General features: G+C 46.9%; 1 protein-coding gene across 2 annotated transcripts in view; it reads right to left on the bottom strand.

Annotated features, from left to right (window-relative positions):
* The window catches only part of LOC135055088 (placenta-specific protein 9-like), a 145,928-nt gene that overhangs the window by 49,811 nt on the left and 71,090 nt on the right, over positions 1-25,027 (bottom strand). The window contains exon 1 of one of the 2 annotated variants that reach the window (XM_063958734.1): positions 7,365-8,555. The exons of the other annotated variant lie outside the window; for it this stretch is intronic. Within the exon in view, the coding sequence (XP_063814804.1) occupies positions 7,365-7,410 (46 nt within the window). The 5' untranslated portion in view covers positions 7,411-8,555. Of the gene's footprint in view, positions 1-7,364; positions 8,556-25,027 lie in introns of those variants that run through there. 2 annotated transcript variants of the gene reach the window in all.

Below are 25,027 nucleotides of genomic sequence, written 5' to 3' on the forward strand. Positions count from 1 at the left end.
CTATAGAATTAACAAGGCGTGTCTCCACCCAAGCGTTTTATTTATATATATATATATATATATATATGAATCAAAAGTATGGTTGGTGCGCTACTTCCCTTTTTAACCAGTATAGTATATTCAGGAAATGTCTTAGAATTATCAAACTTGCACTCTGGTTCCACAGGATACCCTGCAGACGGCAGCTCAGTCCTTCGGGGTGTCACTAGGTTTAGTGGCAAAAAAATCTGGAAAAAAAAAAGGAGAGGACAAGCGCCTAATAGTGCAGTATCTTCATGCCAATCTTGGTTATTTACGATAAAATGTCTATAGGTAATCTGCGTACCGGAAATTTGATTTTTAGCAGGCACATCAAAATTATAGCGGCTGATTCCTCCAATTAGTTATCTGCACCACAACTGGTCACCAGGTTTAACGTAAGCGGGTGTCTCAAAGAGGATGTCTTCCAATCGGTCTATTCGCAGGACAGCAAGGTCTGTAATTAACCAGAACGAGAGATGCCTCTCATAGTGCAGAATTTACTTATCAAATATATTGGGGTTCACATAAATCGATAGGTATTCAGCGTACCATAATATAAACACCAAACAGCATTTCATTAAAGGTCTTTTTCAAGAGTGATCGTCCTCCGTGGGGATATAGAATACCGTGGTTCGTGATTCGCCGTGTGTAAATGAAAATCACAGGCTAAAAGACATAGATTTTAATTCATGTGCTAAGAGTGGTCATAAAAATAATTTAAAAAAAAGAATAAAGTTCATAAAGCTTATCTGGATAATCCGATGTTTTTTAGGCAGTACAGGGTATGTCCACAGTGAATGCCCGGGTCAGGGGTGTTCAGAACAGGTCCTCAACGCGTTTCACCTATCAAGGCTTCCTCAGGAGTGTCTGATAGATATGTAACTCGGATACGTACTTATATTAAAGACTCTAGTGTAGTATACAATTTACCCTTGCATGCATGACAAAAAATGTAGAACCGGTAAAACATTTGAGAAGGTGAATTTAGTGTATGTTCAGTATTCACATTCACCTAGGTATCTCAATCTATTGGGATCACTCAATTAATAGTTGTAAGTGCTTTAGGAGCGGGTTATCGCTATGGAGTTCCGTGCAGGTATACCTGACTATTGCTTTGGTGCACAGTTGGGGGCCCAGTGTAGTCAGCCAAAAACGAGGATAAAGGACTCCGAGCAACGAAAACCTTCTATTCTAGGGGGCTATTTGTATTTCCATATGAATTAGCTTTCGAGGTCCGAATAAGGATGCATCAGGGGTTCCTTCACAGATAATATGCTTTGGGCTGAATGACCATATATAACACCGCGTTTCTCGCCTTTATGAGTCCGTTGTGGCCATAATGAGTTACTCATACGATGAACCCTTCCAAACGGGGTGAGATATCAGCACCAATGGTCACATGCCATATTACAGGTGGATAGCTGGCAAATGGGCTAGAAATGCTGTCTCATCCTGACGGACTGGTTGGTTCAGTATCGACTCACACAACCTGGAGTGCTGCAGTTTCCACACCCTGGGCGGTTAAACTCAGTTCTGGGCAGCTACACTATCAGGTTACTTTCTAAGCCATATAAACTGGTAAATGCCTTTCTGTATTGCTACAGGCACTAAGTGTTACACTGTATAATGGATGCCGGGGCGGCTACCGGCACTAAATGTCTCACTGTATAATGGAGGCCTGGGTGGCTGTGGAATGGGGCTTTTACAGAGGGATGATGGGGTGAGTGACAGTCATACCTCTCCGTAGTGCTGCTGTGAGAGTTTACTACTAAGTACCTCACACTGCGTTCCAGCTGTGCCTCCCGCTGTCACTCCTGGCTGTGATCACCTTCTCTGGGTGGCCTCCGTTGAAACCGCACCCCATGAGCCTTTTGATGGGAGCTCCGGTCCGGTCCGCCTCCCGATGTAAGTCCTACAGGCTGCACCTCCTTTGGTATCACTCTCCGAGTGAGCAGCGCTGCTTCTCCCCGCCTGCCGGGAGGATCGGTAACCCCTCCCACTGACGTATCTGGCCCCCTCCGTGATGCTTCTGCTCTCCCTGGGTACAGCGAGCACTGCACTGGGGATCACCACCGCAGCACTCCATGGATCGCCTGCGTCTTCTCCTCCTGCTGCTCAGACAGCTCGGGCTTTCCTCGGCTCTGCTCCCCCCAGCTCTCCAGTCACCGGGGTCCACACCGCTCCTTGGGGGTAATTCCAAGTTGATCGCAGCAGGAATTTTGTTAGCAGTTGGGCAAAACCATGTGCACTGCAGGTCAGGCAGATATAACATGTGCAGAGAGAGTTAGATTCGGGTGGGTTATTGTATTTCTGTGCAGGGTAAATACTGGCTGCTTTATTTTTACACTGCAAATTAGATTGCAGATTGAACACACCACACCCAAATCTAACTCTCTCTGCACATGTTATATCTGCCTCCCCTGCAGTGCACATGGTTTTGCCCAACTGCTAACAAAATTCCTGCTGCGATCAACTTGGAATTACCCCCATTGTCCGAGGCTCTCCGCTTACTTTCCCTGTGACCGACCATCTCCTTCCTTTCCTCCGTCACCCACCTCGAGCTCTCCAACTGACCCCAACTGTCACCTGCCAGGACTCGCGGCTCCCCATCTGTCATTGGGGGTCATTCCGAGTTGTTCGCTCGTTGCCGATTTTCGCTATGCTGCGATTTATTGCAAAATGTGCATGCGCAAGGCACGCAGGGCGCATGCGCTTAGTTATTTAACTAAAAACTTAGTAGATTTGTTGTGGATTCTGCGGCGCTTTTCAGTCGCACTGCTGATCGTGAATGACTGACAGGAAAGGGGCGTTTCTGGGTGGTAAATGAGCGTTTTCTGGGAGTGTGCTAAAAAACGCAGGCGTGTCAGGGAAAAAACGTGGGAGTGTCTGGAGAAATGGGGGAGTGGCTGGACGAACGCAGGGTGTGTTTGTGACGTCAAACCAGGAACTAAACGGACTGAGCTGATCGCAATCTGTGAGTAGGTCTGGAGCTGCTCAGAAACTGCAAAGAATTATTTATTAGCAGTTCTGCTAATCTTTCGTTCGCTATTCTGCTAAGCTAAGATACACTCCCAGAGGGCGGCGGCCTAGCGTGTGCAATGCTGCTAATAGCAGCTAGTGAGCGAACAACTCGGAATGAGGGCCAATGTCCCTGTGCATGACACATATCCAAGAGGCACACCTCTCCTCACCTTATGCCTCTTTGAAGTCTCATACTGCATTATTTACCGCATATAATTATACCACACATATTGATAATACATTTACAGTGTTAAATAAAGATTTATAAGCCATGGTTTACATCGGGTTACATGAGTTTGCCCCTGCAATTGATGGCGGGGAACCATTGGATATCCTCCATCGATGGAAAAACCATCTTTTATTGGTGGTTGTTGAGCACCGATTGTTGTTAAACATCGATGGTCGATGGGCAACTATAATATCAATCTTCAGCAGCTTCTGATTAGTTTTCTCATTGGTCAATGTTATTCCATTTGATCTTTCCTGAGTTAGTATTTAATTGCAGGATGCAGGAGGGAGAATTAATGTAGGCATACTTAGTTGTTAATATGTAATCAAATTCCATAACCTCCAGTTAACGACCATTTATATATTTATATTTACACAGAGTTGATCTTCCTCAATTTTACGTCCTTTTGCTTTCTGCTTTCTTCAGCTATATAGAATGCTCCACAGACTTGTTTTTCATCTTGTTTTGGCTGTATCCTGCTTTTGTCCAATGAATAGTTGTCAGATTGCATTCACATGCCGTCACTTCTGCTAAAATTCTTCCAGTGTGTTGCTTTGGCATCTAATGTGATATCTGGGAAGCGCCAGATTGGCATTTGTTATTCTATTTACATCAGCCTCTTAACCATTTTACATGTATTATACTGACTTAATGAAAAATATTCTTGATTCGAAAAGTAGCTCGCTATGTACTTTTTTTTGTTCGTAATTTGTCATTGGATTTGTCTTTAACTGCACTTATTCTTTCGTTTATTTTGCTGTTAGTCTTTGTTGTGACATTGCTCCTTTTACTTTCTCCCCTAGATACTGGTGTTATGTCAGAGATGCTGTAACGGTAAGGTTACTCTCCTATACTACATATCCAAATATTTATTGCAGCTGCATTTCAGTTTAAGCAAGGCTTATTGCAGTGCTTTAGCAGGGATTATATTCCACAGCTGTCTTTTTTTAAATCCCAAACAGGGCTTCATTATTATACATTTGTTTAGTTGTTTTGTTGTATATGAAGTGAAAAAAGAAAGACCAAACAAATCAAACTGCACCAAAATGTACAACCAGTGTCGGACTGGGGCATGAAGCTCCCACCGGGGAAATGCAATGGTAGGAGCCCATTCTTAGAGGCTTGGCAAACCATTAGTGCATGGTCTGGGCCCCTTGATAAATAATATATATAGTAAATACTGCTAGTGCATGTATGATAATGTTCCAGAATAATAACAGCAATGCACTGTAGAAAATACACCACAGTCCTGTGCAGTATAATGTAACATATTCATAAAGTATAAGTGAGAGGGGGCCCACCGGTGGTTTCCCCTGTACCCCTATGGGCCAGTCCGAGCCTGCGTTCAACACACTGTCCTTCATTGTGAGACACTTTGACCAGGGCCAAAACTAGGATTTTCGGCACCCGGGGCAAGGCAGTAATTTGGCGCCCGCCCCCACCCAAAAAAAAAACAATAATAATAATAAAATAAAAACTAAAAAAATAAAAAGGGGATACTACTGGACAATATTCTCCTATGTGCTTCAAATGCCCTTAGCGTCACATGCCCCACAGCATGTTCAACTACATGCTCCTCTGTGTGTCCCCATACATTGCACTATATCACTGCACCAGTGACGTGCGGTGGGGTGAGGCAGAGCCTTTCCTATCATACTTACGTTTGTACCAGAGTTTTGACTGTATAAAGTATAGAAAGAATCCAAAGAATATGTTTGAAATATCTTCTTTGCGTTATTATAATTATTTTTATAGTCTATGGCAGGTGCTTATCTTTTCCGCACATCTCTGATCAAAACTCACCAAATTTCCAGGAGTTTATACTGCTGCACCTGTGTATAATGCCCAGATGTACCCTTTGGCTCATATATTGTGTGTAAATCTGGCTCTGGTGCTAGCTAGTGTCCTCTTATACCCCTTTTCCACTAGCTCAAAAAACACGGATAAATGCACGGGGGGGCGCGCATTTACCCGTGTTTTTGGCAAGTGGAAAAGGGTAAACCCGGATCAAGTGACCCGTGAATCCTACCCGGCTATTTACCTGGGTAGGACACGGGAATGATCCGGGTAGGGTGTAGTGTAAACTGGAGCCGTGTCGATGCGACACGGCTCCCGTTTACACTGTATGGATGGGCGGCGCTGGGAGATCATGTGATCTCCCTGCGCCACCCCTGCCGTGTAGCTAGAAGCGTCACCAACCCGGCATATGCCGGGTTGTGACTGCTAATGGGAAAGGGACCGAGCACGGGTCGCAGCAGGGGGCAGCTCCCGTGTCAGGCTCCCGGCTGCGACCCGTGCTCGTAGGTGTAAAAGGGGTATTAGTCTTTTAGCTCGCCGCATGTCCCTGCACTGCACCTTATCATAACACTTCATCACTGCACTACATTCCCCTATCCACTGCACTATGGGGGTAATTCAGACCTGATCACTCGCTAGCTTTTTTGAAGCGCTGTGATCAGGTCAGAACTGCGCATGCATATGCACTGCAATGGGCAGGTGCGTCGCATGTGTACAAAGTGGATCGCCAATCAGCGATCGGTTTGTGCGAAGGATCCATTCGCACGGCAGTTTGCAAGGAGATTGACAGGAAGAAGGCATTTGTGGGTGGCAACTGACCGTTTTCAGGGAGTGGTTGGAAAAACGCAGGCGTGTCCAAGCGTTTGCAGGGGAGGGTTCCTGACGTCAATTCCAGTCCTGGACAGGCTGAAGTGATCGCAACGGCTGAGAAAGTCCTGGGCTACTCAGAGACTGCACAAAATCTGTTTGTTCAGCTCTGCTACACAGGCGTTCGCACACTAGCAAAGCGAAAACACACTCCCCCCGTGGGCGGCGACTATTTGTTCGCAGCAGTGCAAAAAAACCCTAGGGAGCGATCAAGTCTGAATTAGGCCCTATATCACTATACTACATCCCTACACACTGAACTACATCACTACACTACATGTCCCTATGCACTGCACTACATACCCTATATACTACACGACATCGCTACACTACATCCCTTTATATGCTACACCACATCAGTGCACTTCAGGCCCCTATATACTGCAATACATAACTACACTACATACCCTATATGGTACACTACATCACTGCACTACACCCCCCTATATGCTACACTAAATCCCCTCAACTGGGAGGCAAAGCGGAGGTTGATACTGCTAAAAGGGAGCATAGTGCACTTCTACAGCTTGTACAATGCACCGCACGCTAGTCACAGCACTGCATGGCAAAAAAGAGAGTTTAAGACAGTAGCTGACATAGGAGAGATTCCAGTTACTGGAGCTCACCAGCACAGCGTCAGAGCTAGCTGCGGGCAGACAGGTGGGTCAGATACATTGCCCTGGGAGCTGTCTCCTGTCTCACTGGATCAGCACAGCACTGTCGGTAAAAAAACAAAATAAAATAACTATGTATTGATTGTAAGCTTGCGAGCAGGGCCTTCCTACCTCTATGACTGTTTGTTATTACCCAGTTTTGTTATATCATTTTATTTCCAATTGTAAAGAGCAATGGAATTTGCTGCGCTATATAAAAAAAAAGATAGAAAAAAGTATTCTGATACAGTACACTGATACAATATTCCCAACTATGGGCCTAATTCAGAGTTGATCACAGCAGCACATTTGTTAGCTAATGGGCAAAACCATGTGCACTGCTGGTGGGGCCGATATAACGTGCAGAGAGAGTTAGACTTGGGTGTGGTGTGGTCAAACTGAAATCTAAATTGCAGTGTAAAAATAAAGCAGCCAGTATTTACCCTGCACAGAAACAAAATAACCCACCCAAATCTTACTCTCTACACATGTTATATCTGCCTCCCCTGCACTGCACATGGTTTTGCCTATTAGCGAACAAATTTACTGCTGCGATCAGATCTGTATTTCCCCCTATGTAGAGAGAAGGTCCTACGTACTGAAGTTATAATATAACACATATTATGGTACATAGCTTTTGCATGTATAACTTTGCATGGATGTGCATACAATTACAGTGTACATATCATGCACGTTAATAAATAGGCTATTATGAACATGTGAAAAAGAGTCATTCAACCTATCTTTTGGTTTGTTTGGTTAATACTGTAACTCACTTATGATTTGGAATGTGTACAACCCCAGACGCCACATCATGCACATTTTGTAAATAAAAGGTGCATCAGAAGGTCTCGAAGTCCTGCTCTGCTGGGACTTCCCATCTTCATATTGTTAGCATGGACTGACAATTTCAGGTTTGCAAAGTGAAAGGCTCTTGAATGAGGTCAGATGTTTCAGGGTCATATAACATACTTGTCATTGGCTGCCATCTTACTTGTCATGGGATATTGAATAAGGCAGCTGTGGCCAACCCGCAGCTCTTTCGTCACACTGATGCGGCTCCCGCTGCTCCTGACACTCTGAACAGTGACTTGCGGCTGCCGCCTCCCACCTTGCAGGGCTGCTGGGAGTGGAGGCGGGAGCGTGAAGCCAGCACTTCATCATGGTCATGCTCCCTGCCCTGTCTGACAACAGTGCCACGAAGACGCGGCGTCTGTCTAGCCTCACTGTCTGCCAGCTGCCTGTCATACAGGTGAGGGCGGCTATCAGTGACCGGAGTGGGGAGAAGGGAGAGATAGAGGGGGAGGATGCTGAGAGACACAGAGTAAGTGTGGGAGGGGGGTTAGACAGGCTAAGAGGCAGAGTGAAGGGGGAGCAGGCAGAGAGGCACAAAGTGGAGCCTGAGAGGCACAGACTGAAGGCTGGGAGTCTGAGATGCACAGAGGTGGAATGCTGAGAGTCACAGAGTGAAGGGGACAGGCTGAAAGGCACAGAGTGAAGGGGAGCAGGCTGATAGGCACAGAGGGAAGGAGGAGCAGGCTGAGAGGCACAGAGTGCAGGCTGGGAGGTGGCTGAGAGGCACAGTGAAGGGGGAGCAGGCTGAAAGGCACAGAGTGAAGGAGGAGCAGGCTGTGAGGCACAGAGTGGAGGCTGAGATGCACAGAGGTGGGATGCTGGGAGGCACAGAGTGAAGGGGGCAGGCTGAAAGACACAGAGGTAGGATGCTGTGAGGCACAGAGTGAAGGGGCGAGGCTGGCTTGTTTCAGTGTATTTTATGTAAATCTGGATTATTTCAGTGTTTGTCGCCCCCAGTGTAACTAAAAATGGGGGGGGGGGGGGGTGACACATGGTCATGCTCCTACAAACATCATGTGATACTCCACTCCTAGTGAGAACAGTTACGGTTTCTTTGTAAATACTGCCATTATATACATGCAGCCAGAGCATCATTGGTGACAGTGGACTAGAGCTACAGAGCTAGCGCATGGTGTATGGGAACTCTCACCCACACGTTGGCTACCAGGATGTCACATGCTGCTTCAGGGAGAGGCTGGCTCATGACACTACTGTGACTGTTGGAGGTCACATGAAACTCCAGAGATAGGCTGGCTCATGCTGGCTGGTGTGTGACAGTTGGTGGTCGTTGAGCAGCCATTTTGAGAGGAGTGGCTAGCAGTGAGGAGAAGTGCTGCACTATTTACACGGTCCTGACTACTGTTCCCGGTGACCAGAGGGGAAGAGCTAGAGATGGAGGGCAGCTGTGAGTCTTTTCCCAGTGAACAGCAAGTGGAGAGGCGGCACAGAAGGTGGCCCCAGCTTGGAGTGACAGCCGAAGAGGGGTGTGCCAGCTGCAGCACTGATCAGGCTGTAAATCCCTAATTATTGCAATACTGACATCTCCAGGGGAATTAGAGCAGAGCTTCCCCAAAAGCTAGTTCATGACACCCCAGCAGCTTCATCATACCTTTAAGTCACTTGATTACTACACGTATAGTAACGGGAGCATATCGATTATTGGAGATAGGGACACGTTAGCTCCCTGCGAAGTAGCCAGTACACCTAGAAACAGGCAACCTCTTTTACTGATGGAAAGTCACAATATATAGTGCACTGGTGCAAGAGGAAACAGGACTATGTAATACAGTTTTAAAAGGCTACTATCTAGGAAACAAGTGGAAGTCAGTGACCGCATCACTAAAGGGAAGCAGGCATGGAGCAACTCTTCCGTCAGTACTAGAGACACTACAGCTCCCTAAAAGTACTCTCTTCTAGTTACATCATTCAGAGGCATAAAGTACACGTACATTGTTAATGGATGGCTACTACTGAACTACTGGTTACATGAACATTAACACCAGTGTTTCTCTGAAGGAATAGAGCCTTAAAACTGACATTAGCAGCAGAATGAGCACACTGAGCTTTGGGATTAAACAGTGATTACCTAGAAATAGACCCACATTGACAAACTATACGAGACAGTATTGTTGCTTGCAAAGGAGAGAACTTATAAAATCCAGATGGGACCTATTGAGCCCCATGTTTTAAACCTTCAGTTGCGGCATCCACCACATACTCAATAGCTGCTTCCAGGAGAAAGTATTTCATGTTTAGTGCACTTAAAAATCACTCAACTAGTTAAGAAGGACAAAAGGTTCATTTAGGGCCCCAATTGTTTTAATATTGTAATTGTATACATATTTTGAAAGTGATTGTTTATGTTATGCAAGTTAATGAGATAATCGTTTAAAATCCTTTACAGCGGAGAAAGATTCACTAAAGCATCCCAGGGAAATAAAACATCTTCCGCTAAATTGTGTCATTAATGTCTGTATGTATTTTAATCTCATTTGCATTGTATTGTAAGGAACAGTAAAGACTAAAGGGGGGTACTCACGGGAGAGATGTGTGCTGAGCGATCTTAACACAGACCGCTCAGCACACATCTCTCACCCCGCTCAGCACAGCGCGATGCATGCAGGCTCAATCTAGCACCGGCGATAGCGATGCGCGGGACCGCGCATCGCTATCGCTGGAGGGCATACACACGGCAGATCCGTGCTTAAAATCTAAGCAATCTAGCAAGATTGCTTAGATTTTAAGCACGGATCTCTCCGTGTGTACCCCCCTTTAGTGTTGCAGGCACCTGTTATACCGTGGTTCGATGGGTGTCACAGTCATACTGAAGTCGGGCGCACAAAAATGGAGCGTGGCCTAGTGTCTTTAGTTTAACATAAGTTTTTTTTTTTTTCAACCTACTCATACCCTATGGACGAGTCCCACCGGTCATTTGCAATTTTAGTATACATACAGATGAAGAGTGAGACTCATCATTTGCAGCAAAGGAGAACACGACAACAAAAACACAAATGAAACAAAAAATTCTGAAAAGTTACAGAATAAAATGGTACAAAGCAATGAGCACCTGCATTTTTTTTATTCCCAGCAAACCATATTACATTTAGGGGGGTATGCTATTAGCAGAGGTAATCCGACGAGGTTATCCTATTAGCCCCGAAGCCGGAACTTACTGGGGGTTTGGTTTCACCATTGGGTTGACCAATTTTTCCCTGAAAAGTTCTTGTTCTACCAGTTCCCAGTAGAGGGTTTGCTACTGTCCTCTATAAAACTAGGCGATAGCAGAGGCGGAACTACCGGCAGTGCAAGCAGTGCGTTGCACTGGGGCCCGCCTCTGTCCAGGGGCCCAAGCATGTAATGAGTCAAACTGACTCATTACATGCCGCTGTGCGCTGCAGGCAACCGCTGCCCGCAGCGCACAGCCGCCCGGAGAGGAGAGGAGAGGAGCAGCGGAACGGACGGGGGAAGGAGGAGGAGGGAGGTGAAGGAGGGAGCCGCAGCAGCGCTTTGTTACTGGTGGAGGCGCTGCTGCTGCTGCCCCTATGCTTCACTATAGGCTGTCTTCCGAGAACAGCCTATAGGGAAGCAGAGGGGCAGCAGCAGCGCCTCCACCAGTAACAAAGCGCTGCTGCGGCTCCCTCCTTCACCTCCGTCCTCCACCTCCTCTACTGCCCGGGAATAGTCTAACGCGGCTGCACCGAGGAGCCTGAGCCGGCGGAGAGGGTAAGTATAATTCTTCTTTCTTTCTTTTTCTCTTTTTCTTTCTTTCCTTCTCTTTCTTTCTTTCTTGGGCCTGCCTGCCGCTATGTGTAAAAATGGGGGACTGCCTGCCGCTATGTGTAAAAAGGGGGGACTGCCTGCCGCTATGTGTAAAAAGGGGAATCAGCCTGCCGCAATGTGTAAAAATGGGGGACTGCCTGACGTAATGTGTAAAAATGGGGGACTGCCTGCCGCTATGTGTAAAAAGGGGAATCAGCCTGCCGCAATGTGTAAAAAGGGGAATCAGCCTGCCGCTATGTGTAAAAAGGGGAATCAGCCTGCCGCAATGTGTAAAAAGGGGGGACTGCCTGACGTAATGTGTAAAAAGGGGGAATCAGCCTGCCGCAATGTGTAAAAAGGGGGGACTGCCTGACGTAATGTGTAAAAAGGGGGAATCAGCCTGCCGCAATGTGTAAAAAGGGGGGACTGCCTGACGTAATGTGTAAAAAGGGGGAATCGGCCTGCCGCAATGTGTAAAAATGGGGGACTGCCTGACGTAATGTGTAAAAATGGGGGACTGCCTGCCGCTATGTGTAAAAAGGGGAATCAGCCTGCCGCTATGTGTAAAAAGGGGAATCAGCCTGCCGCTATGTGTAAAAAGGGGAATCAGCCTGCCGCAATGTGTAAAAAGGGGGGACTGCCTGACGTAATGTGTAAAAAGGGGGAATCAGCCTGCCGCAATGTGTAAAAAGGGGGGACTGCCTGACGTAATGTGTAAAAAGGGGGAATCGGCCTGCCGCAATGTGTAAAAAGGGGGGACTGCCTGACGTAATGTCTAAAAAGGGGGAATCAGCCTGCCGCAATGTGTAAAAATGGGGGACTGCCTGCCGCTATGTGTAAAAAGGGGTAATCTGCCTGCCGCTATGTGTAAAAAGGGGCAATCTGCCTGCCGCAATGTGTAAAAATGGGGAATCTGCCTGCCGTAATGTGTAAAAATGGGGAATCTGCCTGCCGTAATGTGTAACAAGGGCACGCTGTCTGCCGTAATGTGTAAAAAGGGGACGCTGTCTGCTGTTATGTGTAAAAAGGGGATGCTGTCTGCCATAATGTGTAACAAGGGCACGCTGTCTGCCGTTATGTGTAAAAAGTGTACGCTGTCTGCCGCTATGTGTAACAAGGGCACGCTGTCTGCCGTTATGTGTAAAAAGGGCACGCTGTCTGCCGTTATGTGTAAAAAGGGCACGCTGTCTGCCGTTATGTGTAAAAAGTGCATGCTGTCTGCCGTTATGTGTAAAAAGGGCACGCTGTCTGCCGTTATGTGTAAAAAGGGCACGCTGTCTGCCGTTATGTGTAAAAAGTGCACGCTGTCTGCCGTTATGTGTAAAAAGAGGAATCTGTCCGCTGTAAGGTGTAAAAGGGTCTCTACCTGGTGTAGTGGTGCTACTGTGCGGCGTAATTTGAATAATGGAGACTACTGTGCACCGTTTTATGAGTTGGTATTATTTTGTGGCCACACCCCTTCCCCACGAAGCCACGCCACTATGTATTTTTGCGTGCGCCTACGGCGCGCACTGCCCCTGTTTTGCATGCAGGGGTGGGGCTCCGATGCCGTTTCTTGCGCACAGTGCTAAAATGTCTAGTTACGGCACTGTTGCTAGGTATCCATTTCTCTGGCCCTGAGCAGGTCCCCCTTACCAGATCCTCTCCAGGGGTGTGGGGGTGGACTTGGATGGGATGTGTGTGGGGAGGGGGGGGCAAAGCATTTTGTCGCACCTGGGCCCACCGCTCGCTAGTTCCGCCACTGGGCGATAGATAAGGTTTTAAGATGCTAGCTTTCATTTTGCAGTGAAATTGATGACATTTCTGGACTTAAACAACTCGCAAGCTATTACATTTGGCATGAGTTACATAACTCATCATTCAAAATTTAGCAGCATATTACTAGTAGATTTACTAGCACATGTACATGGATGGAGAAGCCAGTGTTTGAATCATACTTGAACAGATCTAGGAGAAAAGATAATTATAATTATATTATGGTTATAGCTGTCCAGTACAATATCACATCTGGATTGCGGCAGTAGGTGGCATAATGCGGCTTCCATTATAATATTGTGACATGTAACCAGAGCCGGCCCTAGGCATAGGCAAACTAGGCAATTGCCTAGGGCATCTGGTATGCCCAGGGGCACAAGCAGCTTTAGCTGATTAAAATGATATGCGGCATGCCTATATTCTGTGTGTAGCATTTTGTATGCAGATACAGCCACAGTCGCACACAGAATATAGGCATGCCACATATCATTTTAATCAGCGGAAGCTGCTTGTGCATCTTTGCCACATAGCAATGCAAATAAGATGCATTTTCATAAAAAATAGGCACCCGACGTTAGCAGAGCTGCCAGTTGACTCACGCCAGGAACTATATGTGTCATTATGTGTACAAGGGCATTAATAATGTGTAACATATGTGTAAGGAGCACTATGTGTGTCATTGTGTGTATAAGGGCACTAATAATGTGCAGCATATGTGTAAGGGACATTATGTGTGTCATTATGTGTATAAGGGCATTAACAATGTGCGGCATATGTGTAAGGGAAATTATGTGTATAAGGGCATTAATAAGGGTTGGCATAATGTGTAAGGTGCATTTTGTTTATAAGGACATTAATAATGTGTGTCATACAGTATGTGTAAGGGGCATTACTGTGTGGTATTATGTGTATAAATGCATTACCAATGTGTGGCATTATGTGTATAAGGTGCTCTACTGTGTGGCGTAACGTATAGAAAGGGCACTACCGTGTGGTCTAATGTGAATAAAGAGCAATATGGTGTGGTGTAATGTGAATAAGGAGCAATTCAGTATGAAGTTATGTGAATGAGGGGCACTACTGTGAGAAGTAGCGTATATAAGGTAAATTGGCACTACTGTGTGATGTAATGTGAATAAGGGACACTATTGTATGATAAATTGTGAATAAAGTTGCACTACTGTGAGGCATAATTTGAATTGCCTGCAAAACACAGCAAAAACACATACCTTTTTTGGCTGTGCTCGAATGTACTTATTGTTCTTATTTAAATTACAGGGGTTAGGAAAGCAAAAAAAAGGACTGCGATGGGTGGGGGGTGATGGTGCTGGGAAAGGGGTGCAGGGTTAGAGGCGGAACTAGCGGTGGTGCTAGGGGGCACCAGCCAAAATCTTGCCTAGGGCATCATATTGGTTAGGGCCGGCTCTGCATGTAACAAGATTATAGGCTGAGTTTCAATGTAAAGATAAAACAAGAAATGTCTCTGCAGGTGCAGCATCTCATTTCCTTATATCCCACAGGGGTGTTGCTGGGGGAATGTATGAGGTGTGGGTGCTCTCTCTTGCTCTATGCTTATATGCTGACAGTAATGAAGATGATGGTCAGAAAATTGAGAAAGATTCCCACTTTGCATCTACATTCTAATCCAGTGGTTCCCAAACACGGTCCTCAAGGCATTCTAACAGTCCAGGTTTTACAGATATCCAGATTAAGCACAGGTGACTTAATTAGTACCTCAGTCAGATTGAATACATGATCTGTGCACATTAATCTGGCCTTGTAAGATCTACTGGGGCAGGGACTAATGTCAATGACTGGAATATTCTCTGTAAAGCGGTGTGTAATATGTGTGCTCTCTAACTGTAAACAAATATTAAATAAATTAATGATTTTTAATAAGTGACAAACATAATTCAGTATGTACCTTAATATAGATACATTTTAATCTGATCATTGATAATTAGGAAACCCCGGTCTAATCCCAATTAATGTCTCATCTAAAATCTAGGCCCATACTGCTTAATGTTTCCTGATCAAACTGAAGAACTGGTCTATAATGTTTTAGTATTAAGTTACCAATCAAGCTGCCCTCTTTGTAGGTCTTGTCATATGAAATGTGATGGAAGGGGGGATGTGCTTAATGTACAGTGAGTACCCGGGTGATGGACATTGTATATAAAGTTATAAACCTAAATACACATACATTAAAAAATGTTTGTACTTGCTCCCCTAACATGGCTAAACCTGAAAACGGAGAAGGATCAATCCCACTAAAAATAATAACCACCTGGGGGGCATGGCCACGGCGGCAAGCGGGTAGGAAGCAGGATACAGGAGCTCCCCGGATTATTAATCCTGACTAACTTCTTGGGCTCCCCTAAACCTGCTTTCCGGCTCCTAACTATCACAGTCTCCCTGGGGAGGCGGCGGGCATTGCTGTGAGACTTCTGCCCGCGTCTCCGGCCGGCGCCGGCTGCCGCCCGGTTCTCGGTCCTAGGCCGCCAGCACATCCCCGGCCTCGATTTGCGGGACACTGCCGCGCTGCCGCGGGCGCGTACTCGCGGTGAAGATTGCCGGTGGCGTGGGATGAGCGGCGCCTTCCCCTTACGCCACCTGGATCCCATACCTGGCTGCTCCTGTCCCCTGGAGCCCGAGATCCGTGGGCCTGAATGAGGGAGGTGAGGCAGTGGGCTCGGCGGCCATTTTGGAAGTTCCTCCCTGCATTAACCCTTCTGCACTGCACTGTTCTGGGACTTTACAGGAGCTGCAGGGCTGGATAAAGTGACCCAGGACATGCTGCCATGTTTCTCTTTTATTGCCCAGCTTATATTATATTATAACACCTCCTCTTGGGTCCCCCTGGCCCTCATCCCCCCTCTGTTTCACTACAAGACGCCTGGGGCCTTGGTGCATTGCTGACACTGCAATTACTGTCCTTTGCTGCACCTCCTGACACTGAATACCTGGGCTTTGAGTGCTGCTTGAACATTGACATTATGGTGAGGGGTGGTCAAAGCACGGCGGCGGCTAAATTGGAGAGGTTCGCCCGTCAGCCTCCCACCCAGCCGACGCAATCCTCTCCTAAAACCTCCCCATCTACCCGACCCGTTCCCCCGGCTGGGGCCGATACGGGTGCGGACATGCAGCCGTCTGCTCCTTCCATTCAACAAGTCTTGGAGGCCATAGCGGCCAGCGAACAACGCCTGTCGAACAAAATGGAGAAGGTGCAGTGCGATTTATCACTGTTACGCCAGGATGTCCAGCGCGTCCGAGAGAGAGTGGGCGAAACCGAGATGCGGGTCTCCAACCTAGAGGACCTCACTGGCCCCTTGCAGCGGTCTGTGTCTGCTGTCTCCCAGCAAGTTTCGGCTATGCAAACTAAACTCCTGGATATGGAGGGACACCTTCGCAGAAACAACGTGAGATTCGTGGGCCTGCCTGAAAAGGAGGAGGGGGCACATTCCGAGAATTTCCTGGAGTCCTGGCTAAAAGAGGCGTATGGCGCTGAATCCTTTACGCCTCAATTTGCGGTGGAGCGGGCGCACCGAGTGCCATTCCGGCCTCTGCCTCCGGGTGCACCTCCGCGAACATTTATAGCCAAGTTTCTGCACTACAAAGACCGGGACGCCGTCCTGCGCCTGGGCCGCGTGAAGGGCCCCCTGCTTCGAAATGGTGTTCGGGTGTCGGCATTTCCAGATTTTGCAGCGGATGTCCAGAAGGATCGGGCCCAGTTTCTGCCCATCAAGCGGCGTCTTCGGGACCTGAATCTTCCCTATTCGATGCTGTTTCCCTCCAGGCTGCGTGTGGTGGCGGACGGGGAAACTAAGTTCTTCAGTTCTCCGAGGGAGGCGGCGGCCTGGCTGGACAGATATGCTCCGGGTGCCCGCCAGATGGCTCCGGACTGACATCCAGTGTCCGTTCCATATGGGCCTACAATATGCAAGTATAAGTCCGGGGAGCTTCCTTCTGTACTAGTTGTTCTGGACTTTGCTGGGTAGTGACTTTTACGCATTGGGTTTTGCATTGGTTTTTTTTATTTTTTTTATTTGTATGATACGTATAGCACTGCCGTAGGCTTTCGGATCACCAAGGTTAGAGCTCTGTTAGGGTTATGTGTATGCCACAATTCGGGGAGAGGGGCTGTTGTTGGGATGATGTTTGTTTTTCTGTTTTCCTATTTCTTTTTTTTTTTCAGTTTTTTGTTTTTCATGTGACCATTTATCAAATTGCGAGGTGATGTTGTGCTATTTAGAGGGGTTTGGCTTGGGGGCCCGGGGCCTGTGGGCGATATGATTCCAGGGATGGTACCGTGTACGGGCAGATAGAGACTTGGATAATGGTGATGGGGGGGCTCCCTTCTCACCTTGTAGGGTCTCTGCACGCTGTGTCCCAGATGGTACAAAGGATGACATGTCTGCCTTAAAGATTCTGGCATGGAATGTCCGGGGCATTAATAATAAAGTAAAGCGATCCTTAGTACAGGTTGAGTATCCCATATCCAAATATTCCGAAATACGGAATATTCCGAAATACGGACTTTTTTGAGTGAGAGTGAGAAAGTGAAACCTTTGTGCTCAATGTACACAAACTTTTTTTAATATACAAAGTTATTAATAATATTGTATTAAATGACCTTCAGGCTGTGTATATAAGGTGTATATGAAACATAAATGAAATGTGTGAATGTACACACACTTTGTTTAATGCACAAAGTTATAAAAAATATTGGCTAAAATTACCTTCAGGCTGTGTGTTTAGGGTGTATATGTAACATAAATGCATTCTGTGCTTAGATTTAGGTCCCATCATCATAAGATCTCATTATGGTATCTAATTATTCCAAAATACGTAAAAATCCGATATCCAAAATACCTCTGGTCCCAAGCATGTTGGATAAGGGATACTCAACCTGTATTTCAAATGATTAAGAAATATGGCCCGGATATTATCTGTCTGAGTGAAACTCATCTGAAGGGAAATAGACTATTGTCTCTCCGCAGGCCCTGGGTAGGCTGGGCGTATCATTCCTCTCACTCCTCCTCTTCCAGGGGGGTGTCAGTCATGATAAAGAGAACTGTACAGTTTGAATTAATTACGGTAAACACGGATCCATATGGTAGATTTGTGTTTCTGGAATGCAAGCTGAGCTCCCGTAATTTCTTTATTTTGTCTGTTTATGTTCCTCCCCCATTCTCGTATGATGTCCTGCAGAAGGCGGCCTCATTTATTGCTGCCTCTCCACATACTCCTGTTATTTGTGTAGGGGATTTATCATTTTAACAACGTGCTGGATGCCTCTCTGGATAGATGGAGGTCTTCTCGGGATTCGGGGGCGGGGGGTGGCCAATCTATATCTCAATCTAAGTTTGCGGATTTTATAGATAGCATGCAGTGGGTGGATGTCTGGGGGGCTCGCTACCCTACGCTTAGGCAGTACTCATGTTTCTCCGGTACGCATGGCTCCTTCTCCAGAATCGACCTCGCCCTGGTCTCGCCCATGCTCCTACCTAGTATAACGGATGCTCATTATGAGGCACGGGGGGTGTCCGACCATTCGCCCTGCTACTGTCCCTCGATGTGGAGTGCCGGAGGGGACAGTCTAACTGGAAGTTACACCCGTCCTGGCTGATTCAGCTGGGAGAGTGCCCGGATTTACCGCATAGGTGGGAGGGTTTCTTTGCGGATAATGTGGGCTCGGCCCCGACACCGGTTATATGGGATGCATTTAAAGCTTATTTATGTGGTACACTGATTGGCAAAATAGCTGCCCGCAAGATAGAGTACAGAGCAACGGAGAGACGGCTTGAGTCTGAATATAGGGATCTAGAGACCCGCTACTTGGCTCAGGGAACCTCTGCGCTAAAGGCAAGTTGGATACTAGCTCAGGAGGCCTGGCTAGCTCACCTCTCAGATAGAAATGCGCGCTCCCTTTTGTTCAGGGCCACCAATATATATATGCAGGCGGACAGGCCAGGTAGCTTATTGGCCCATTTGGTGCACTATGACCGTCCTGGATCCACGATAGTGCAGATGTCTGACGCTGATGGCTCCATAGTAGATAATACCCCCGACATAGCGCAGATGTTTTTTTCATACTTTAAAGAGGTCTATGACTCTCAGTCGACATGCTCCATGGAGGACCTAGACCTGTACCTGTCTAATATACCCCTTTCCAAGCTTTCCCCCGAGGCCAGGGATATTCTAGAAGCGCCCTTAACTTTGGAGGAGGTGACCGCAGCGGTGGGTATGTCTCCCAGTGGCAAGTCTCCGGGAAGCGATGGCATCCCCACCGAGCTGTATAAACAATACATACAGTTCTTTGGTCCCAAGCTGCATGAGATGTATACAGACATATTTGCCACTAATCAACTTCCTCCCTCAATGTCCGAGGCCATAATTTTAGTACTGCCAAAGCCCGGTAAGGACCCCAAACTAGTAGAGTCCTATAGGCCGATCTCCCTTATCCCTACCGATGCCAAGATCCTGGCAAAAATCCTTGCGGTCCGGCTCAACTCGGTCATTACATCTATAATACACCAGGATCAATCTGGCTTCATGCCGGGGAAATCCACGTCCATTAATTTGCACAGGCTATACACTATTTTTGCAGGCTCCTCATGACTTCCCCTCGGACGCGGTTGTGGTTTCCTTAGATGCGGCTAAGGCATTCGACAGTGTTGACTGGCCATATCTGTGGGGGGTCATGACATGTATGGGCTTCGGCCCTAATTTTATACGATGGATCAAATTGCTATATCAAAGTCCACGCGCCAGGATCTTGGTTAATGGCTATGTCTCATCCTCCTTTACTCTGACTCGGGGCACCAGACAGGGATGCCCCCTCTCCCCAGCCTTATTTGCCATAGCCATCGAACCCTTGGCCTGTTTGGTCAGATCGCATCCGGACATTGGGGGAGTCAACACGGGCCCATGTACTGACAAAATAGCCCTTTATGCAGACGACCTATTACTCTTTTTACACGACTACAGTGCGGATATGCCTGTAGTGTTGCAGGTCATAGAGACCTTTAGTGGCTTCTCTGGTCTCAACTGGTCCAAATCATTTATAATGCCCATTCTGGGCTCTCCTCCCCGGGTCCCAAAGATTTCCCTACCGCTGAGCTGGACAGGCCAGTTTAAATATCTTGGGATCCAGGTTACTAATGACCCCTCGGATTTTATACCCTTGAACCTTGACCCACTTGTACAGCTGATTATACGCAAGTCGAGGGCTTGGTGTAAACTCCTGCTGACAATGACAGGTAGGGTTAGCCTTATTAAGATGATAGTTTTGCCCAAACTATTGTATGTTCTTTCGCAATCCCCTGTATACATATTCCCGGCCTTCTTTAAGAAATTAAACCGTATACTATCATCTCTGATATGGGCCAATAAAAGGCCTAAAATAAAGTTAAATACCCTCACTAGACAAAAAGTTGATGGCGGCTTGGCCTTGCCTCACTTCCAATTATACTACTATGCGGCCCAGCTGGCACACATAGGTATCTGGTTGCGGGGAGGAGAGGGGACCGGTCTGTGCTGGGCGTTTCTCCAATGTTACTACCCGGACCTTTCTCCGACACAGATTCTAGTGGGGGGGAGCGCCTCTCGGCTGTCCCCTCCTATTGCTTTTCAAGCCATGAAGATCTGGTTGGCTTTGATACGTATGCTTGGTTATGATAGTATGGACCCGGATACTCCCCTTTGGCACTCCGCATCACTACATGAACTGGGGTCTTTGGAGGGGGTGGTGGTGTGGGCCCCGTACTCAGTAACTTCCATATTCCAGTTGTACAACAATGGTTCAATGAAGTCCTTTCAGCAACTAAAGGAAGAGTCTGGTCTCCCAAACTCTTACTTTTATAGATTTTTACAGCTCAGGCACGCTTTACAATCATAATTCGGGGATTCCCCCCCGGTGCTTCTCCCCTTCCCTATAAAGACCTTTCTATGCTCATTGGATCGGGTCAAGGTGATCTCCTTCACCTACTCGTACCTTCTAAAAACTATTCACGCTGACCCGCTCTCGAACCTCCGGGAGCGCTGGGAGCGTGACGTGGGCCCCATGGATGTGGAGGACTGGGAGGTGGCGCTGGGGAACTCGAGCCAGGTCACCAAATCATTACGGTTCCAACAAATCCAACTCTTTATGTTGCATAGATCATATATGACTCCGGACAGGCTGGCCAGATTTGGGGCCGGTGGTGCCGCCGCCTGTCCTAAGTGTGGGACCGGTGGCGGATCATTCTGGCACCTGGTGTGGGAGTGTCCATCCTTGCAGGCATTCTGGGCTGGGGTCGGGTCGATTCTGGAACACACGGGGATACTGAGAGGCATGCTGACTCCAGGATTTTGTATTCTGGGAGTAGGAGGAACTGACTCTGGGACTAAGTGGGAGGACTTGTATGCTCGCAGTATATGCGCCCTCGCCAAGGTGTGCATTGCGCGGACATGGATGGCCTCACACTCCGCTAAGACGTCTGCATTTAAAGCCCTTGTGAATGACACAGTATTGAAGGATGGGTACATTTATATGAAAAATAATGCCCTTTCTAAACACGAGAAGGTATGGTCCTTCTGGATCAACTCTACATACTCCTCCCCTGCCCTTAGAATTGAAAGATTTATAACTTAACTCGAATTGTCGTATACCTTTTACGGCGGGCCGGCCACTCTGGACCCGTGGGGACGAACCAGGCTCCTCTCCCGTATTCTATACTGTAGGGATAATGCACCTCATCTCGCACAACGGTAGGAACTTAGGCTTGCTGGTGTTGTTTTGGTCTGTTGTTTGTTTTTTTTTCTTTTTTCTTCTCGGGCAGGCTTTATTAGGCCCCATAGTTGGGGGGGTTTACCGACGTGTTTCGGGGAGAAAACAAGAAATGTTAGTATGTGTTTTGACCTTGCTTGCAGACTTCAGAGAAACTGGTATCTGTGGGTGGACATTATGTGGATCTGCGACCACCTGTTGCACCACGCATATGCACATATTATTTGAGACGGATCTGTGCATGATTATATTGTATAATAACTTTTGAAGCTCTCAGTGTAAACTGAAATGTCTGTAATAAGTTCATTCTTGTTGAATAAAAATACTCTATTAAAAAAATAATAATAATAATAACCACCTGTCAGACTCAGAGGGGGCTCAGCCTCCCCAGAGGGGGAACAAAACGCACCCTGTAGTAGCAGTATGTGAGAAGACAAAATGGCTCAGACCCCAGTCACCCCATTAGTGGGTGCACACTGCTTGCAGTGTAATGCTGATCAGCTCACCCCATGTGATACTTTATTTCCTCATCTAAATACTAACAGAACAGCAACATCATGTATTGGTTACTGACAGGTGTAGATTGGAATGGTAAACCAGCCCGGGAAATGTATGGAAGAAGCCCTAATGAAGGCGGGCTCTGTTGAGGGTGCGTGGTCTGATGAGGGTGGAGAAATCTTTCCTTATAGGGCCCGAATCTGAGTTGGATGCAGCAGTGGCTTTCTTTACATTTTTGGCTGCAGTCGCGTCTGTGACTTTATGTTAATGCCACTTCAGTGCCCTTCTCTGGTGTACATCCGCCCACTGTCAGTGTCTAGATCATGCTTTGCCACCATCAGTCACATCATTGAATCCTTCACCGGCCCTTTGCTAGGTACAGATCATCTGAATGAGTATGGCCTCCAATGTGAGCAATTCAGCGTCTCTATGCAGCAATATGCTTATACTTTGTTACCATATCTCCCAACATTTCTGGAGAGGCACACAGGAACTTAGGTCAAGGGGGTCCACACTGCACCCATTATAATAATTACCTCTCTGGAGAAATCACAGGGCAGCAGATGTAGTAAGCCCTGAAGAGTGATAAAGTGGAGAGAGATAAAGTACCAGCCAATTAGCTACTGTCATTTTTCAAACACAGCCTTTAAGCTATCATTTAGAAGATGATTGGTTGATACTTTATCTCTCTCCACTTTAACACTCTCCAAGGCTTAGTACAACTGCCTCTGGGAGACTGTTGCGGCAACAATTTTCCTGGTGATTTGCGCATGCACAATAGATAAGTCACAAGGAGCGTAGCATGGGTGTGATGTTCCCAGAGACATGCACAGTACCCTCTGGCACAAAGGAAAAGAGAAACACCATCACCCGGCAAGATGCACAGACATGCAGCAAGGGGAGCAACTTGCGGAACTACCAGCGATAGCCGGAGGTTAAGGTAGGGAAAACATAGCAACGGTTAGACAGCACCTGCCTTCCTGTTCACCTCTCTATTAGAGCTGATTAGCCTAATGTGCCCCACTGGACCAGTCCCACCAACACTAACCCGCTGCTCCAGCTAAAGGCACACGGAAGTGCTCGAGACCCAGAGCAGTTGTCAGCTTCCGGTTTGCACTCCACAGTGGAATGCAAAACCTGGAAGTACGGCAGTCAGGCTTACAGGTTAGGTATCAGCCCGGCAGACGGGGCAATTGGACTGGCCAAGCAAGAGCTTACCTACTATCCCGATGGCCCAATCCACCCCGGGTACATTTATTTGTTTTTCCTACTAGCAGGGGACATAAAGGCTAAGAATCATGCTTTTAGTAAGGAAATGCTGGTTATATATGCTTTCCTACGGTGTATCTTGCCACGGATTATTGCCCTGGATGAGGCACAAATGTACGTTGTTTACCACTGTGGTGGTTCACACAAGCCTAATGCGTCTGTATGGGAGGCAGTTAATATACCGCCTGTCGGGATCCCAGCGTTCAGGATCCTGACACCGAAATCACAACAGGCGGTGAAATGCCAGCGGTTGAAATCCCGTCCGCAGCCTGGGAATGTAAGTGGTGGCTAGCAAAGCTTGCTACCGGGCCTGAGACATGGCAAGCACGTGAGGTGACTCGCTGGCGGGATGCTGCTGTCGGTATAGCGACAGCCGGCATCCCATCTGCCAGTCTCCCGTATGTATTCCGTCTGTATGTGCTGTGGTTACATTCATGTGTTCAATTAACATAGAGCCAAGAGGATTAAAGCAAGATGTCTTCCTTCCCTGTAAACAACAAATACATTATATTGCAAAGAGTGTATTACTGAACTGAGTAATATACATGAATTAAAATTAAGGTTTTTACTTGACTATGGGGCCTATTTATTATCATTATTTTTACAATTACTTTTTTTTTAAAGGGTGTTTTGTTTTCACACCCTTTTCACATTATTTTACTATCACTTGTGGAGGCCCCTACCAACAAATATTGTCAATATGATATACTGCTGATGTATAATGTATAAACACTCCCAGCACCACAATATGTTACACACACTGTAGTGTTTTCAGATCACATTATGCCACACAGAAACCCCTGTTCACATACAGTATGCTACACTGCCCCCACGCTATATGTGGGACCCCCCGTGTGTGTTGGCCCCTGGGTGATCGTCCTGTCTGCCCTGCTGTTAATCCAGCACTAGGCCTGATCAGCGACTATAGCTACATGTATGTTTCTGGGGTAACAGAGTACTGGTCAGCACTTTACATTCTGTGAGAAGCTTTGCTATGTGGGAACACCCCGTTTAGTCTGGCTTTAGCGGGCGATCTTCTGCTTTCACTGGTGCCCATAATGTAGGCATGTCTGCATATATAAAATTAAAACGTCCCCTGCAGTGGACTGCATATTGTCCTGTCGGAGCCAACATTACTTCAGATTTATAATGTTAGATGTTAAATGCTGGAAAAAGCACGGGAGTCTAACCGTGGCAAATCTCTAACTGTGGCAGAGCGTCTAAGTCACACCATGCCTCTTGAGCCATATGGTGCAAATAGGATAGGTGAATGAGTACACATCTGTACATTGGCTGATATGCGCATATACCGTACACGTTTCTCTTATAAATTGCCCCTTTAGAGAGTATCAAATTACTGAATGGAGATAAATAGATCATTATAGCCTGTTCTAAGTAATAAAAAACAACAACTCAATCTCTGTATTCATCATTATCTTACTTATCAATGTGAGCACTTATTGTAAAAGCAACAGAATGGTGCATACTGACAAATGTAATGGCACTAAAATGGTATTCGCTCTGCACCTCGAC

Source organism: Pseudophryne corroboree, chromosome 3, assembly GCF_028390025.1.
Source record: "Pseudophryne corroboree isolate aPseCor3 chromosome 3, aPseCor3.hap2, whole genome shotgun sequence".
Taxonomy (NCBI): domain Eukaryota; kingdom Metazoa; phylum Chordata; class Amphibia; order Anura; family Myobatrachidae; genus Pseudophryne; species Pseudophryne corroboree.